At 43.6% G+C, this 16259-nt stretch overlaps 1 protein-coding gene across 1 annotated transcript in view; it reads left to right on the top strand.

The window, feature by feature from the left end:
* HELZ2 (helicase with zinc finger 2) overlaps positions 1 to 15874 on the top strand; it is a 60299-nt gene extending 44425 nt beyond the window's left edge. The window contains exons 12-20 of the mRNA XM_032217428.1: positions 2659 to 2832; positions 4280 to 4424; positions 4995 to 5111; positions 7251 to 7446; positions 8239 to 8373; positions 9406 to 9627; positions 12416 to 12572; positions 13850 to 14017; positions 15118 to 15874. Of these exons, the coding sequence (XP_032073319.1) occupies positions 2659 to 2832; positions 4280 to 4424; positions 4995 to 5111; positions 7251 to 7446; positions 8239 to 8373; positions 9406 to 9627; positions 12416 to 12572; positions 13850 to 14017; positions 15118 to 15242 (1439 nt within the window). The 3' untranslated portion in view covers positions 15243 to 15874. The remainder of the gene's footprint in view (positions 1 to 2658; positions 2833 to 4279; positions 4425 to 4994; positions 5112 to 7250; positions 7447 to 8238; positions 8374 to 9405; positions 9628 to 12415; positions 12573 to 13849; positions 14018 to 15117) is intronic.
* Positions 15875 to 16259: the final 385 nt, after the last annotated feature.

A 16259-nucleotide genomic window follows, 5' to 3' on the forward strand; every position in this document is an offset into this window, starting at 1 on the left:
GCGCTTTCACCACTAGGCCAGCATAGCTAAATGTCTATGGAGATTCTCAGCCATCCAAGTCATGGTTATCCCCAAGGTGCTTTTTTCAAAAGGCAACTGAACTTTCTTGGGGTTTTTCCTTGAAAACTGGTTTGGAAGAGGGGTCAAAGAGGCCATCTGAGTTTAAATTGAACAGCCCTCTCTCAACAGAAGATACACCACCACCTGTCTCCTGTCTACAACATGGTTCCAAGAAGGTTCCACACCAATTTGCACAATTCAGATGACTTTGAGGGCACAGCTAAACCTTGAAGTGGCCTCAATGGCTCTCAGAAAGAGTGCTACTCACCAGATGACTGAAAGGAATATAGCATATTTTTCGGAGTATGACACACCTTTTGCCCCCCCAAAAAGAGGGTGAAAATGTGGGTGCGTCTTATACACCGAATACAGCATTTTTAGCCTCCTGAAACCCCGCCCCTTTGCAAAAATGGCCGTGCATAGCCTTTAGGGGGCTTCCAGAGTGCTCTTGGGGGTTGAGGGCAAAAATGAGTGAAAAACAGTCCATTTTGTTTGCTCATTTTTGCCCCCACAGCCGCCAGGACCACTCTATAAGTCTCCTAAAGGCTATGCATGCTATATTGTTTTTGACAAAAAGCAGGCCGTTTTATGCTCGTTTTTTGTGCCCCCCAACTCCCTGGAGCACTCAACAAGCCTCCTAATGCATGCCCCCTTTTTTATGAAAAACTGGCTGGTTTTTGCGAAAAACGGGTCATTTTTCAGAGGTCTGCAGAGTGCAAAAACTTTTTTTTATTAATATGCCTCTTCAAAATCTTGGTGCGTCTTATACTCTGAAAAATATGGTAAATCCCTCCTTCCTCCCATCATTCATCCAGAACTGAAGAAGCTTCTGGATGAGAAGTGAAACCTCTTCAAGGCAAGTCCAGTTGTCTTTTGAAAAAGCACATTAGGGATTAACTTAAGCGTTTCTTAACTATAACTAGATTCTCAAACATTTCTTAAGTTTTTACAATTGATTATGGGCCATCGTCCTTGTCGCTGCATAGTAACTACATGGACAGATTTCCTATATAATTTATCCCCAAATTGGGCCTTCAGATCTTCTAAGGATGACTTCACCACCTCTGTAACTGTTGTTGCTGTTCAGTTGTCTTTTTCTTCCCTTCCATCTTTCTTCCATGTCTGATCTGTTAATTGATTGAGAGATTATGTGTCATCAAGTCAGTTTTGACTCTCAGTGACCACATAGACACATTTTCTCTGGTCCTTCAGCTACAGGTAATCCTTGATTGACAATCATTTGTTTAGTGACCATTCAAAATTACAACAGCGCTGAAAAAAGTAACTTATGACCACTTTTCACATTTATGACCATTGCAGCATCCCCGTGGTCGCAATCAAAATTCAGTAGTTTGTGGCAACTGGCTCATATTAATGATAATTGCAGTGTCCTAGGGGCATGTGTTCACTTTTTGTGATCTTCTGCCGAACAGTCGAATGGAGAGCCAGATTCACTTAACAACTGTGTCAAGAAAGGTTGTAAATTGGGATAAAACTTATTTAACAACTATCTCACTTAACAACTAAAATGTTGGGTTCAATTGTGGTTATAAGTTGAGGACTCAAGACATTGAAGATATTCCAATAGTGCCCCTATTACCATTGTGACTGAGTCACCTATCTTGCTGCTGATCATTTTTTTCTTCTCTTTCTTTCCACCTTTCCCCAATTTATTTGCTTCTCAAAGAAATCTGGTCTTCACACTAGATTCCATCAAGTCAGATCACTCTCAGCAACCGCCTAGATAGATTTGCCCCCAATGATCTATTCCCAATGATCTATTCCCAATCTAGTCCTTCAGCTCTTCCAATGGTGGGCCCATTGTCCTTGCTGTTGTCTGTCCAATTCTTCTCTTCCCATCCACCTTTCACATCATGATGGACTTCTGGAGCTCTGTCTTCATGACTGATTGATTGTGTCCCATCCACTTAATGTCCACATTCTTAGTTTTTTTCCAGCAGGATCCATCCCCAACCTGGTCCTTCATGCCTTCACCGCCATAACTGAGTCCATCACCCTTTGCTGCTGTCTGTCCTCTTCCCTTCTACCTTTCCCAGCATGATGGACCTCTCAAAGGAACTCTGACCTCAAGTTGACTGATGGTTTTTGGCCCATCAAATCACTGTTGATAGACATAAGTTTTCTCCAGAAGGACCTACGCCCAACAATGATGCCCTCATCTCCACTGGAACTGAGTCCATCCACCTTGCTCCTATCACCTTCTTCCCGTTTGCTTCATTTTTTTCCAACATTATGGACTTCTCAGAGAAACCTGGTCTTCACATTGATGGACTGATTAAGTTCCATCAAATCAACAACCACATAGGTAGATTTTCTTTCCCCAACCTGGTCCTTCAGGTCTTCCATAATGTGTCCATCACCACTATAACTGAGTCCATCCCTCTTGCTGCTGGTCATTCTCTTCTCTTTCCTTCCTTTCCCCAGCATTAGAGCTTCTGTAGGGAACTAGCTATGTTTATTTGATCCTACCTCAATAAAATAGTGTTCTAATCATCCTGTGGAATGAGACTCTTGATCTGATCTACCTTGTAAGGCTGACAATGCCCCCTTTGGTTTTTTGTTTCTGTATTTCTTCAGGCACTGGGAAAACTGTGGTTGGTGCTCACATCGTGTACTGGTTTCACCAGCTCAATCAGGAGAAGAATGTCAACACAACTCAAACTGGACAGCCAACCCAGGATGATGACCAGAGAGTCAAGAGCCACATTCTGTACTGTGGACCTTCTCACAAGTCGGTTGACGTTGTTGCTGGTAATCCATTTTCTCCATCGAAAAAATATTATTGTTTTGAGCAAAATTGTTACTTTAAACTGAAATAGGTGTGATTTTGCTAAGGTGTAGATTTTGTCAGAGTTTGTTGCAGAAAGCACAAACAGAGATTCAGCAGCATTCATTAACTTCTTTATATACATAATAACACATGAGTAAAAGAACAATACAAACAGCAGATTCTTCCAACGTGGATTTGGTTGGAATGCAACTAAGCTGAGCTCCTGTTCTCTAAATAAAATCTAGGTTTTGATTTCCTTAACTCCATGGCAACGTTCTTCTCCAATTTCATCTAAAAGTACTCCTCCTGCATATGTCCTACAGTGAGGTGCCAAAACTGGACAATTTTCTTAGTCACTCTTAGAACATAGAATAGGTGTCAGGGTTCCAAATAACATACCCGTAGCAAACAAAACTCTGAGGCAGGTAGATTCCTTAATATGTTTATTGGATATGTGATATTGGCACAGGCTGGTGAAAACTGGCTCAGAGTATTCCCACAATTTTAATTAAAAGTAAAAGTTTTTCACTTTCTCAAAGCAATCAGTCAAATGGTCCAATCAGGATACTATCCAGTTGCTAGGTTCCAGTCCCCTCCTTGCAAGCACCTGCAGGAATGTCCTTGGTTCCCACGAGGAAGCATTTTGTTTTGGCTACAACACCTCAACTATCTCTATTCCCCCCTCCCTGTCCCTCTTCTCCTGTGTGTCAGTGCTGAAGTTTCAAAATCCTCTCAGTCAGGCCAGTTTCAGGGTTGACAATAGGACTAGAAGGAACCTTGGAGGTCTTCTAGTCCAATCCCCTACTCATGGCAGGAGATCCTATAAGATTCCGGAAAAATGGCTGTCCAGTCTCTTCATGAAAACCTTCAGGGATGAAGCACCCACAACACCTAGAGGCATTTTCAAATACAAATAGTCCTTAGGGTCACAATTGAGCCCAATATTTCTGTTGCTAAACAAGACAGTTGTTCAGTGAGTTTTGCCTCATTTTACCACCTTTCTTGCTATTGTTATTAAGTGAATTACTGCAGTTGTTAAGTTAGTAATACAGTTGTTAAGTGAATCTGGCTTCCTCACTGGCTTTGCTGGTCAGAAAGTCACAAAGGCGATCACATGACCCTGAGACACTGCAGTCGTCATAAATATGAACCAGTTGATAAGCATCCTAATGTTGATCACATGATCATGGGGATGCTACAACAGTTGTAAGTGTGAAAACGGTCATACATTGCTTTTTCCAGTGCCATTTAACTTCAAACAGTCACTAAACGAGTGTTGTAAGTTGAGGACAACCTTTAAATAAACAAATGATGAATAAAAAAGCCATCATTCATGATTCTTTTCAGGTAGCCAAAGAGGCTGCAGTTTGCAAGATCCAGATATGAGAAATTATTCTCAAGCCAACAATGTTGGTTTTTTTTTTTCAGAAATGCTGATGAAGATGCCTAATTGCTTGAAGCCTCTGAGGGTCTATGGAGACATGATTGAGTCAATGGATTTTCCTTATCCTGGCAGCAACCTCCAGTTTTCTGGAAAATCTCAGCGGAATACAAAATCGAACCCACATATCAGGTTTGAGTTTAGGGCAAAATGGGGTTCGGTTGGTGTTGCTAATAATAGATTGGCTCACTTTAAGCCTGTATCTTGTAAAGCAGGAGACTTGGCAACTTTAATACCTGTGGACTTCAACTCCCAGAATTCCCCAGCCAGCCACTCTCCATTCAAATATGGGATCTGTATCCCCCCCTCCCTCCCTTCCTTTTTTAGATCTGCTGTTTTTGTTTGATGCAATTTCCTCTAATTAAACAAATAAACAAACAAAAGCAATTAAAATTTAAAAGCACGCCAACAAAACAGTCCTCAGAGAAGCAACCTGGCCTTGAGGCCCCTCATTTCCAGCCTTAGTTAAAACAGGGCCCAATTCATGAATGGCTTTGCAGAAAAAGTCTGATGTTCTATGCCAGGTTTTCATAACCTTGGCATATTTTTAAAGATGATAGCTAGCCAAGTTTAGATTTATAGAAGATGAAGTCCATACATCTGAAAGCTTCCCTGAGATTGAGCAATATTCTCCTAAGGGTTAGCTATTCATGCATGGGTGTAAATCTTTTGGCATCTTCTAATCTAATCCTTTCTACGCAGGTGTATCACTTTGCACTATCGGATCCGGGAAAGGAGCAATCCTTACGCACCACAGATCCTCCAGTTTGATGAACGAGTGAAACGTGGAGAAGAGATCACAGAAGACGAAGTTGAGAGGTGAGGACAACCAGAAGGAGAGGGTTGCAGAGTCTGATATGGAGATTTGGCCACCAGTCTCCCGAGCAACCTAGGAGAACCAGTCTGTTTATTAGTTAATATGCAGGCCTAGAAACCAGGAGATAGGGAGTTCTAGTCCCATCTTGGGCATGAAAGCTGGTTGGGCCAATTACCAGGAAATGGAAGTTCTAGTCCCGCCTTAGGCATGAAAGCCAGCTGAGTGACTGCGCCAGTCACCAGGAGACAGTGAGTTCTAGTCCTGCCTTAGGCATGAAAGCCAACTGAGTGACTTTGCGTCAGTCACCAGGAAACTGTGAGTTCTAGTCCTGCCTTTTGCATGAAAGCTGGCCGGTGACTTTGCATCACCAGTAGACGTTGAGTTCTAGTCCCACCTTGGGCATGAAAGATTGTTGGGTTACTGGATCAATCAACAGGAAGTAGGGAGTTGTAGTCCCACCTCAGGCATGAAAGCTGATTGGGTGACTTTAGGCCAATCATAAGGAGCATGAGAGTTCTAGCCTCATCATAGGCATGAAAGCTGGCTGGGTATCTTTGAGCATCTGGATATCTTAGAAGGATGGAGTATTAGGTGTGTCTGCCATGTTGAGTTATTTATAAAAATAAGGCTCTGTGTGTGTGTGTGTGTGTGTGTATTAGCTGGGTGTCTCAGACTGGGTGTAGAACAGGAACTTCTGCCAATTACCTCCCTTCGACCTATTAGATCGCACAGATTAGGCCTCCTCCGAGTTCCATCCGCCAGTCAGTGCCGACTGGCGACTACACGGAGGAGAGCCTTCTCAGTAGCAGCTCCAACCCTTTGGAACGATCTCCCCGTGGAGATTCGCACCCTCACCACCGTCCAGACCTTCCGCACAGCCCTTAAGATCTGGCTATCCCGTCAGGCCTGGGGATAAAAATTCTAATCCGCCCCACCCGAATGTTGAATGAAAGTTGCGTTTTATTGTTTTAATTTTTTTACTCACGTATTGTCTTATGTTTTGTCTTGCACTCCCCTCCCGTGAATTGTAAGCCGCCCTGAGTCCCCTCAGGGAAAAGGGCGGCCTATAAATAATAAATAAAATCTAAAACTTTGGTTTTCCTCTGTGTGAATAAGACAGGGAAACCAAGTTTCTAATTCTCCCTCAACCAAAGGAAGTCCATGAGAGACTTGACCTGAGTCCCCCCTCCCCCCCGCTTCTCAGCCCATCCTATCTTGCAATAATGTTGTTAGAAGCAGAACATGTTACAAGGACCCCACATAGGACCTTCTGAGTGAAAGGCGGACTATGCATCTAATGCAGGTAATCTTCGACTTATGACCACAATTGAGCCCAACATTTGCATTGCTAACCACGTTAAGTGAATCAAGCTCCATTTTATGACTTCTTTTTTGCCACAATTGAGCAAATCAGTTAAGTGAATCATGTAGTTGTTAAGTGAATCTGATTTCCTCCATTGACTTTGCTTGTCACTAGCAGGGTTGCAAATGACAATTCCCCCTATTTATGATGGCTGCAGTGTCTCGGGGTCACAGGTTGCCCTTTGCAACTTTCCCTGCTGGCTTCCGACAACCAATTGGGGAGGAGGGTAGCTCGATTTGCTTAACAACTTGCAGTGATTCACTTAACAACCTTGTCAAATAACGTCATAAAAACCAGACGTGACTCATTGAATTGCCTTTCTGGTCGTAATTACAAATAAAGAATAACAAATTTGGAAAGGACCTTGGAGGTCTTCTAGTCCTGCTCAGTCAAGAAAAACGTTACCATTTCAGACAAATGGCTGCCCAATCGCTTCTTAAAAGCATCCAGTATTGGAGCATTGACAACTTCTGGAGGCAAGTCCTTCCACTGATTAATTGTTCTGTCAGTTACAACAAGTGTGGTTGTACAATTGTAGTTGTAGTTCTAGGACTACCTGTACATAAAGAGAAATAAACCGCAGCATATAATAACTCTTCTCCGGTCCTGTGTCCTCTTGCCTTGAACAGTGGGGAAGGGTAGATTAATTTCCCTTTTCTCAGAATCTCATTTTAATTTTAAATCAAGTTTCTAGCCCCTGGTTGGAATTGTGCGGGAAAACCACTGAGAGCTGAGAGAACCACTTAAAAAATAAGGGATTTCTTTTGTGGGCTGACAGGTACAAAAGACTGCTGAAAAAGGCACGAAGCTATGAACTGGTACGCCACAATGTCATTCTTTGCACATGCTCTGCCTCTTCGTCCAACTTCCTTTCAGAGCAGACAAACATCGAACAGCTTCTAATCGACGAGTGTGCCATGTGCACGGAGCCTGAAACGCTCATCCCATTGGTGAAATGCAAGAGGCTCGAGAAGGTGAGCTGATGGGGTGGGCCTCCAAAGTACAGGCAGTCCTCGACGTCCGACTGCAATTGAGCCCAACATTTCCACTGCTAAGTGAGACCAGTGGTTCAGTGACTTTTGCCCCATTTTACAGCCTGTTTCTTTGCCATCGTTGTTAAGTGAATCACTGTTAAGTTAGTAAGTTCTTCAGTGATTCTTGCTTCCCCATTGACTTTGCTTGTCAGAAGGTCACACAAGGGGATCACATGACCCCGTGATACTGAAACTGCCATAAATGTGAGCCAGTTGCCAAGTGCAAAAACTTTGATCACATGACCGTGGGGATGCTGCAAAAAAAATTGTTGCTAAGCAAGGCAGTTGTTAAGTGAGTTTTGCCCCATTTTACAACTTTTTTCTGTTAATGGTTAAGCAAATCCCTGCAGTCATTAAGTGAGTCATGCAGTTGTTAAGTGACCCATTGACTTTGCTTGCCAGAAGTTTGCAAAAAGTGATCACATGATCCTTTGACACTCCAACCATCATAAAAATGAGCCAATGTCTGACTCAATCGCGCGACCATGAGGATGCTGTAACAGTCGTTAAGTGTGGAAAACGGTCATAAACCACTTTGTCTAGTTCTGTTGTAACTTTGAAAGTTCACCTACTGTTCCTGGTTCTTGCACCTTGTTGAATGGCACATCTGGCTGGGGAATTCTGGGAGCTGAAGTCCACAAGTCTTAAAAGTTGCCAAGGTTGGGCACCTTTGCTATAAGGGATTAGGAAGAGGAGGGTGGTTGATTCTGAGAACTTCTGGTCTCCTTGCAGGTTGTCTTGTTAGGAGACCATATGCAGCTGAGACCCGTGGTCCAGAGTGACTTCTGCAAGAAACTTGGGATGGAGAAGTCTCTCTTTGAGCGCTACTACAAACAGGCTTTGATGCTCAACATCCAGTATCGCATGGTAAGAATTTCTCTGGCAGGAAGTACAACATAATGCTGTCCTAGAAACCAGGAGACAGTGAGCTCTAGGCACTAAAGCCCACTGTGTGACTAGGCCGATCACCAGGAGACAGTGAGTTCTAGTCCCTCTTAGGCACTAAAGCCAACTACATGACTTTAGGCTGATCACCAGGAGACAGTGAGTTCTAGTCCCTCTTAGCCACTAAAGCCAACTACATGACTTTAGGCTGATCACCAGGAGACAGTGAGTTCTAGTCCCTCTTAGGCACTAAAGCCAACTACATGACTTTAGGCTGATCACCAGGAGACAGTGAGTTCTAGTCCCTCTTAGGCACTAAAGCCAACTACATGACTTTAGGCTGATCACCAGGAGACAGTGAGTTCTAGTCCCTCTTAGCCGCTAAAGCCAACTACATGACTTTAGGCTGATCACCAGGAGACAGTGAGTTCTAGTCCCGCCTTAGGCACAAAAGCACACTGTGTGACTTTATGCCAGTCACTAGGAGACAGTGAGTTCTAGTCCCTCTTAGCCACTAAAGCCAACTACATGACTTTAGGCTGATCACCAGGCGACAGTGAGTTCTAGTCCCGCCTTAGGCACAAAAGCACACTGTGTGACTTTATATCAATCACTAGGAGACAGTGAGTTCTAGTCCCATCTTAGGAACTAAAGCCCACTGTGTGACTTACGCCAATCACCAGGAGACAGTGAGTTCTAGTCCTGTCTTAGGCACTAAAGCCCACTGTGTGACTAGGCCGATCACCAGGAGACGGTGAGTTCTAGTCCTGCCTTAGGTGTGAAATCTAGCTGGGTGACTTTGGGCCAATCATTTTCTCTCAGCCCAAACCATCTCACAGGGTTGTTTATATGTATGTTTGCTGCCTTGAGTTGTTTATAAACTTAATAAAGGCAGGATATAAAAATAACTAAATACATAATTGAAAATAATAATATTTGAAGTTATATAAATGAACAGAACAGCACCAGTGATCTAAGCTCCTTGCATGAAATAAGCATCTTTTAACTCTTCAGCACAAGGACATCTGCCAGTTCCCATCCCGGACCTTTTACAACAATAAACTGATGACCAGTCCCAGTATCACTCGTGGAAGCAGCACACTCTACTACCGTAGCGAATTTGAGTGCACCCCCATCATCTTTGGCCACATCGAAGGAAGAGAGATTTCCCTCGTGGTCTCCACGGAAGAAGGGAACGAGAACTCCAAGGCCAATCTGGAGGAAGTTCAGCAGGTGGTGAGTAAGCCTGAAGTACAGATAGTCCTCGACTTACGACCACAATTGAGCCCCAAATTTCTGTGGCTAAATGAGACAGTTATTAAGTAAATTTTGCCCCATTTTACTATCTTGTAAGTGAATCACTGCAGTTGTTAAATGAGTAAAAATGATTTTTAACTGAGTCCGTTGACTTGGCTTATCAGAAGGTCACAAGTTGGAAGACAAGGATTATAAATTGTATTATTATTGTTAGCATTGTGTATAAAGAAGACCTAGTCAATGCATTGTCCACAAAGTATGTATGGATGTTAAAGGAAAATTACAAATAAAACATATGTACTGCATTTTTAGGAGTTTAAGACTCACCTTTTTCCCTCTCTAAAAGAGGGTGAAAATTTTGGTGTGTCTTATACACAGAATGTAGCCTCGCCCACGCACCGGCCCCCACCCTTTGGCCTCTGCCTCCCAGCAATTTACCTCCTTGCAGCACACTGAGAAAATGGGGCTTGTGGAGGTGGCGATAGGCTGTGGCAATCCCTGCAGCCTGAAACAACTGATCATTGGGAGCCCTGCTGAAATTGAAAGTGAAACAGGCTGTTTGCTACAAGGAGGCAAATTGCTGGGAGGCAGAGGCAGATTTTCCCATTGTTTTCCTCCCCAAAACTTATACTTTGTAGCATCTTATACTCTGAAAAATATGGTATATAATTTAAAACAAGGTCACAAAAGGGGATCATATGATCCCAAAACACTACAGCTGTCCTAAATATGAACCAGTTGCCCACTGTCCGAATTTTGATTACGGGGCCATGGAGATTCTGCAATGGTTGTAAGCGTGAAAAAAAATGGGAATGCCAGTTTTTTTTCCAGTATTGTAATTTTGAAAGTTCACTAAATGAACTGTTGTAAGTCGGGGACTATCTGTAGAAGTTTATTTATTTATTATTAATGTTTTATGCCAGACCATTTCCCTTATAAGGTAACTCTGGCCGGCTTATGGATCAGTTCTGTGGGCTGGAGTTCAATCCCTGGTGACTTCTGAGTTTTCTAGATCATAGCCGAGAACAAGGTCTCTCCAAGGGAAAATCACCTTCAAAAGACTAGGCTTTCATTAAGACAGGTGGGGGTGGGAGTTGGACTCGCAGCACATTGCTATAGCCCTTCCCAAATGTTTGATATCTTATTCAATGAAGAAATTGTATTTATTATTGTGAGCTCCTTGGTGCTGTCTGAGCTTGATTATTTTTTACAGACGTTTCGTGATCCAACTGGGTAACATTATCAAAGCTAGAAGGGAGTGGGGTTTGTGGAGTCGAAAAGAAGAAGGGAAAGAGGAGGAGGACTGTGGAGTTCTTGGTGCTCTCTGAGCTTGGCTATTGTCTTTTAGACATTTCATGACCCAACTAGGTAACGTCATCAATGCCAGAAAGGAATTGGATTTGCTTCCATTCCGGATTCAATACAATGCAATACAATACAATAGCAGAATTGGAAGGGACCTTGGAGGTCTTCTAGTCCAACCCTCTGCCTAGACAGGAAACCCTATACCGTTTCAGACAAATGGCTATCCAACATCTTCTTAAAGACTTCCAGTGTTAGGGCATTCACAACTTCTGGAGGCCAGCTGTTCCACTGATTCATTGTTCTAACTGTCAGGAAATTTCTCTTCAGTTCTAAGTTGCTTCTCTCCTTGATTAGTTTCCACCCATTGCTTCTTGTTCTACCCTCAGGTGCCTTGGAGAATAGTTGGACTCCCTCTTCTTTGTGGCAACCCCTGAAATATTGGAAGACTGCTATCATGTCTCCCCTAGTCCTTCTTTCTATTAAACTAGACATACCCAGTTCCTGCAACTGTTCCTCGTATGTTTTAGTCTCCAGTCCCCTAATCATCTTTGTTGCTCTTCTCTGCACTCTTTCTAGAATGTCCACATCTTTTTTACATCGTGGCGACCAAAACTGAATGTAGTATTCCAAGTGTGGCCTTTCCAAGGCATTATAAAGTGGTATTAACACTTCACATGATCTTGATTCTATCCCTCTGTTTATGCAGCCTAGAACTGTATTGGCTTTTTGGCAGCTGCTGCACATGGCTGGCTCCTTTTTAAATGATTGTCCACTAGAACTCCAAGATCCCTTTCACAGTTACTATACTATTGAGTAAGGTACCACCTATACTGTACCTGTGCATTTCATTTTTGTTGACTAAATGTAGAACCTTACTCTTTTCACCATTGAATTTCATTTTATTAGATAGTGCCCAATGTTCAAGTTTGTCAAGATCCTTCTGTATCTTTAGTCTGTCTTCTGGAGTGTTGGCTATTCCTGCCAGCTTGGTGTCATCTGCAAATTTGATGAATTCCCCATTTATTCCCTCATCCAAATCATTGATGAAGATGTTGAAGAGTACTGGGCCCAAAACAGAGCCTTGGGGTACTCCACTGCATACTTCCCTCCATGAAGATGCAGTTCCATTGAGGACTACAAGTTGAGTGTGGTTGGTCAGCCAGTTACGAATCCATCTGATGGTGATGCTGTCTAACCCACATTCACATCTTTCGAACACTGAACTTTTAAACTGAGTGGGTGGGGAATATGAAACATGTCAAGAGTGAGGTTTTGAGCCAGCCCACATTTGGATTGGCTCACCAGCTACTTGTGCGAAGAAGATGATGTTATCTAGAAACTGGGAAGGAATAATAGCTTGCCCAGTTCTCTGGCAAAGGGAGCTGTTGATTGCAAGACTTTCATCTCAAACTTCCATTCTTGGTTAAGTCGGAGCTTAAGGTCTCCATGCTTTTTTTTCTAGGTGAGAATTGCAAAGCAGCTGACCCTGGATAGAACCACCAGGGAAGACGAGATCGCCATCCTGACTGGTTATAATGCTCAAGTCGTGGAAATCAAGAAGCAACTTGCTCAGCATGGCATGCGAAACATAACCGTTTGCACCATCATGAAAAGCCAAGGTAAGGAAGGGTTACATCGCTAAACTGGATCCAATTCCTGCTCGAAAATATTGACTGGGATCATCTTGGAAAATCTCTTTTACCCTTCTTTCAGAATACAGGTAGTCCTCAACTTACGACCACAACAGAGCCCCAAATTTCTGTTGCTAAGCAAGACGGTTAAGTGAGTTTTGCCGATAACAAAACAATACCTAATGCATGGGACCCTAACATGCCCCGTCTTCCCGTCCTGGTAGGTCTCTCCCCTATTACATCTGGCTGGCCCACCAGGACAGGAAATCAGGCGTGTTAAGGGCCCCATCAATTAGGGATTGTCATATGGGGGGAACCACAAAACAGGGCCTTCTCGGTGATGACCCCTCCATGAGGTATGGTTGGCCCCACCCTGCTATTTTCCAAGAGCCCCTAAAAGCATGATTTTCTCAGTGGATCTGGGGACCACAAATGGAGACGGAGACCATCAAACACTGTAGCTGATTTGATTGTGTTGTTGCTGTCATCAGTTGTGGGGTGGGGTTTTTCAGCAGCTCTGGCATATGATGGCTTTTTTAAATGTTTAAATGTTGTAAGCCAGGGATGTCAAACTCAAGGCCCACGGGCTGAATCTGGCCCACAATGTGATTGGATCCAGCCCACGGGGCCATCCTGGAAAATATAAGGGGCCGGCCCACGTCGCTTCAGCCTGGTCTACCCAATGCGAAGAGGAAACATGCCAGTGGTTTGGAGAGTGGCATCAAGCTACCCATGCCCACGCAGTCAGCCCCACCCCCACCCCGAGGTCAACCACAGCCCTGATGTCGCCCTCAGTGAAATTGACTTTGACAACCCTGTTGTAAGCTGTCCTGAATCAGAATAATAGAATAACAGAGTTGGAAGAGACCTTGGAGGTCTTCTAGTCCAACCCCCTGCTCAAGCAGAAAATCTCACACAGTTAGTCCTCAACTTACAACCACAATTGAACCCAACATTTCTTTTGCTAAGTAACTTTGAATAGTCACTAAATGAATTGTTGTAAGTCAAGTACTACCTGTACCCTCCTGGTCAAATGGCTCTCCTCTGTCTTCTTCAAAATGCCCAGTGTTGGAGCACTAACAACTTCTGGAGTGAACCCATTCCACTGACTAATTGTTCTAACTGTCAAAATATTTCTCCTTAGTTTTAGATTGCTTCTCTCCTTGATAAGTTTCCATCACTTAGGGATGAGTTGGGCGGCTGTATAAATTTGTTTAGTTCATAAGTAAATAAATAAAAAGTTGGTTCCAATTTTTGTTTATCAGGCAGTGAATGGAAATACGTCATAGTGTCCACAGTCCGTTCCTGTAATCGGCAGGAAATTGAAGAAAGGCCCACAAGGAGTTGGCAGAGTTACCGTCTCGGCTTCATAGTAGATCCCAATCAGATCAATGTCTGTCTCACTCGGGCACAGGAAGGCCTCTGTATTATAGGTAAGCAAAAACCTGCTCTGCAGGGAGAGTGGCTTGATTTGCACTGTATCCTAGACTCAAAGGGGGCTGAACTTTAGTAGTTTGGAGGAGGCCCACCGTCATTCTAGCATGTTGAGACAACCAGCCAATTACATTAAGGTGAAAGATGGTTTACAGGTAGCCTTATGATTACCTGAAGTTCGTTCTTTGGTTGATTCTGCCATTCCTGGGACCACAAACCTGTTATCACATCATCCTGAGTGCCATAGGGGGGGGGCAAGGATAGTTGATGCGCAAAAGGAAATGTATTGCAAAGCCTCTCAACTATCAAACGACAACCCGGCCTTCACGTGGTGCCCCCCGTTCCCACCGATCGGGCTCTGTCGACCCTTGGGACTGGCGTCCCCTTGGGTATATCCAGCCGAAACAGCTTCCATGGATCGCCGTAATTTCCATGGAAGTCGCCTATGCCCACGATGGGTGAAAAGGCGTCAAGTACAAGTACAAGTACTGAGTGCCATTTCCTTTGGAACTATTCCCTGGCTTTGTTTTGTTATTTTTATTTTATTATTTATTTTATTATTTTATTTCACTTTATAGTATATTTATTTTACTTTATATTTATTTTATTTTATTATTTATATTTTACTTCTATTATTTTTATAAACAATTCAAGGGTTCCACCACAAAACTGCGGTCGACTAAAGTGCGTGTGACTAAAGCGTGGTGACAAAACCGCGCCGTCAAAACCGCACGACAACAGCCCGCCGACAACAGCGCGCCGACAGAAGCGCGCTGTAACATAACCCTAAAAATAACCCCAAACCTAACCCCAAACCTAACCCTAAACCTAACCCTAAACCTAACCCTAAACCTAACCCTAACCCTAAACCTAACCCTAAACCTTACCTTAAGTTAAATCGCGCTTCTGTCGGCGCGCTGTTGGCGCGCTTTTGACATCACGGTTTTAGCGCCGCGGTGTTGTCGGCGCGCTTTTGACGTTTGCGGTTATGTCATGCTACGCAATTCAAGATGGTAAATATATGTAATGCTCCTTCCTCTTGGTCCATTTTGATCAAATAAAACCCTTCCTTTTTCCTGCCTTTCTCTCCTGCTTGTAGGAAACAGCCATCTTCTGGCGAGCAATAATTTGTGGCGGCAACTTCTGAATCATTACCAGAGCCGTCGATGCCTTACCATGGCCAATGCAATTAAGGTTAAAAAGAGGACCAGTCTTGTCCGATAAGAAGGTACCCCAGGAAAAAATCTCTTCTGTTGTTTTTAACCTCCTGGGCATGGAGACCATGCCCAATTCCGGGAAATGGGATTTACCAACACTGAGCCAAAATCAGCAGCCTTGTGGCTAAGGAGACATTTGCCAGGGGGAAAAAAACAACACTATGGCACGACTTACTTTTTCAAGATCCGACCTCAGAGGAGACTCTGCCTTGCTCGGGGATGAAAAAAAGCCATCTCTTAACACATTTTAGCATGCAGGAATCTTTCAGAAAAGCAAATTCAGTTGGGGAATTTAATAGACGCGGTCGAAGAATGAAGCAACTGGTCCACCACGAGCCAGCGAGGAGCGTTTGCAACGCGGGGACGGAGGGAAACTGTGCCGCCAAAGAGCAGGGCTCCAGCTGCACTTTTCAAAACCAGATTTTTTTTAAAGGAAGATCAAAACCCTCATCTGCCAATCCCCCCCCCCATATTGACAAAACGATAAGCTGACTCAGCCACCCAATGCAATGCAAATGATTCCCTTCGATCTCTGGCTTGGAATGCTTTTGTACAAATTTTAAATTTTAAATTTTTTTTTAAGCCCGGTTACATTTTACTTGAAATAGTTTCTTCGTGCTAGTTTTTTAATGTGCTTTTTTAAAAGAAACAAATGAAAACTTAAGAACCACAGAACTGGGGGTGCCTCCTTAAGCTTCATGCTCTTTGATCTAGCAAACCCTTTGGGCTGAGCCCACAAACGCTGTGTTTTTCTCTACCTTTTCGCCAAAACGAGATCCTCACTTCTGCTGGCCTTGAAAAGGATCGGGGGAAAACTTGGTGCGATGGCGTCTGCTTTATGCTGAACTTCCACCTTAGTGAGTTTTGTTGCCTGTAATGGGGGGGAAAAAACCCCAAATTATCTTAGGCGAACTCAGTCTGATGAGCGTTGGTGGCAATGAACCCCCTGCTTAGAAGAAAGCTGCTTATATATAATAGTGCCTAGTGAAGCTCACTGAACTGCCTTCACACAAAGTGCTTATCC

Source organism: Thamnophis elegans, chromosome 5 (assembly GCF_009769535.1).
Source record: "Thamnophis elegans isolate rThaEle1 chromosome 5, rThaEle1.pri, whole genome shotgun sequence".
NCBI lineage: Eukaryota > Metazoa > Chordata > Lepidosauria > Squamata > Colubridae > Thamnophis > Thamnophis elegans.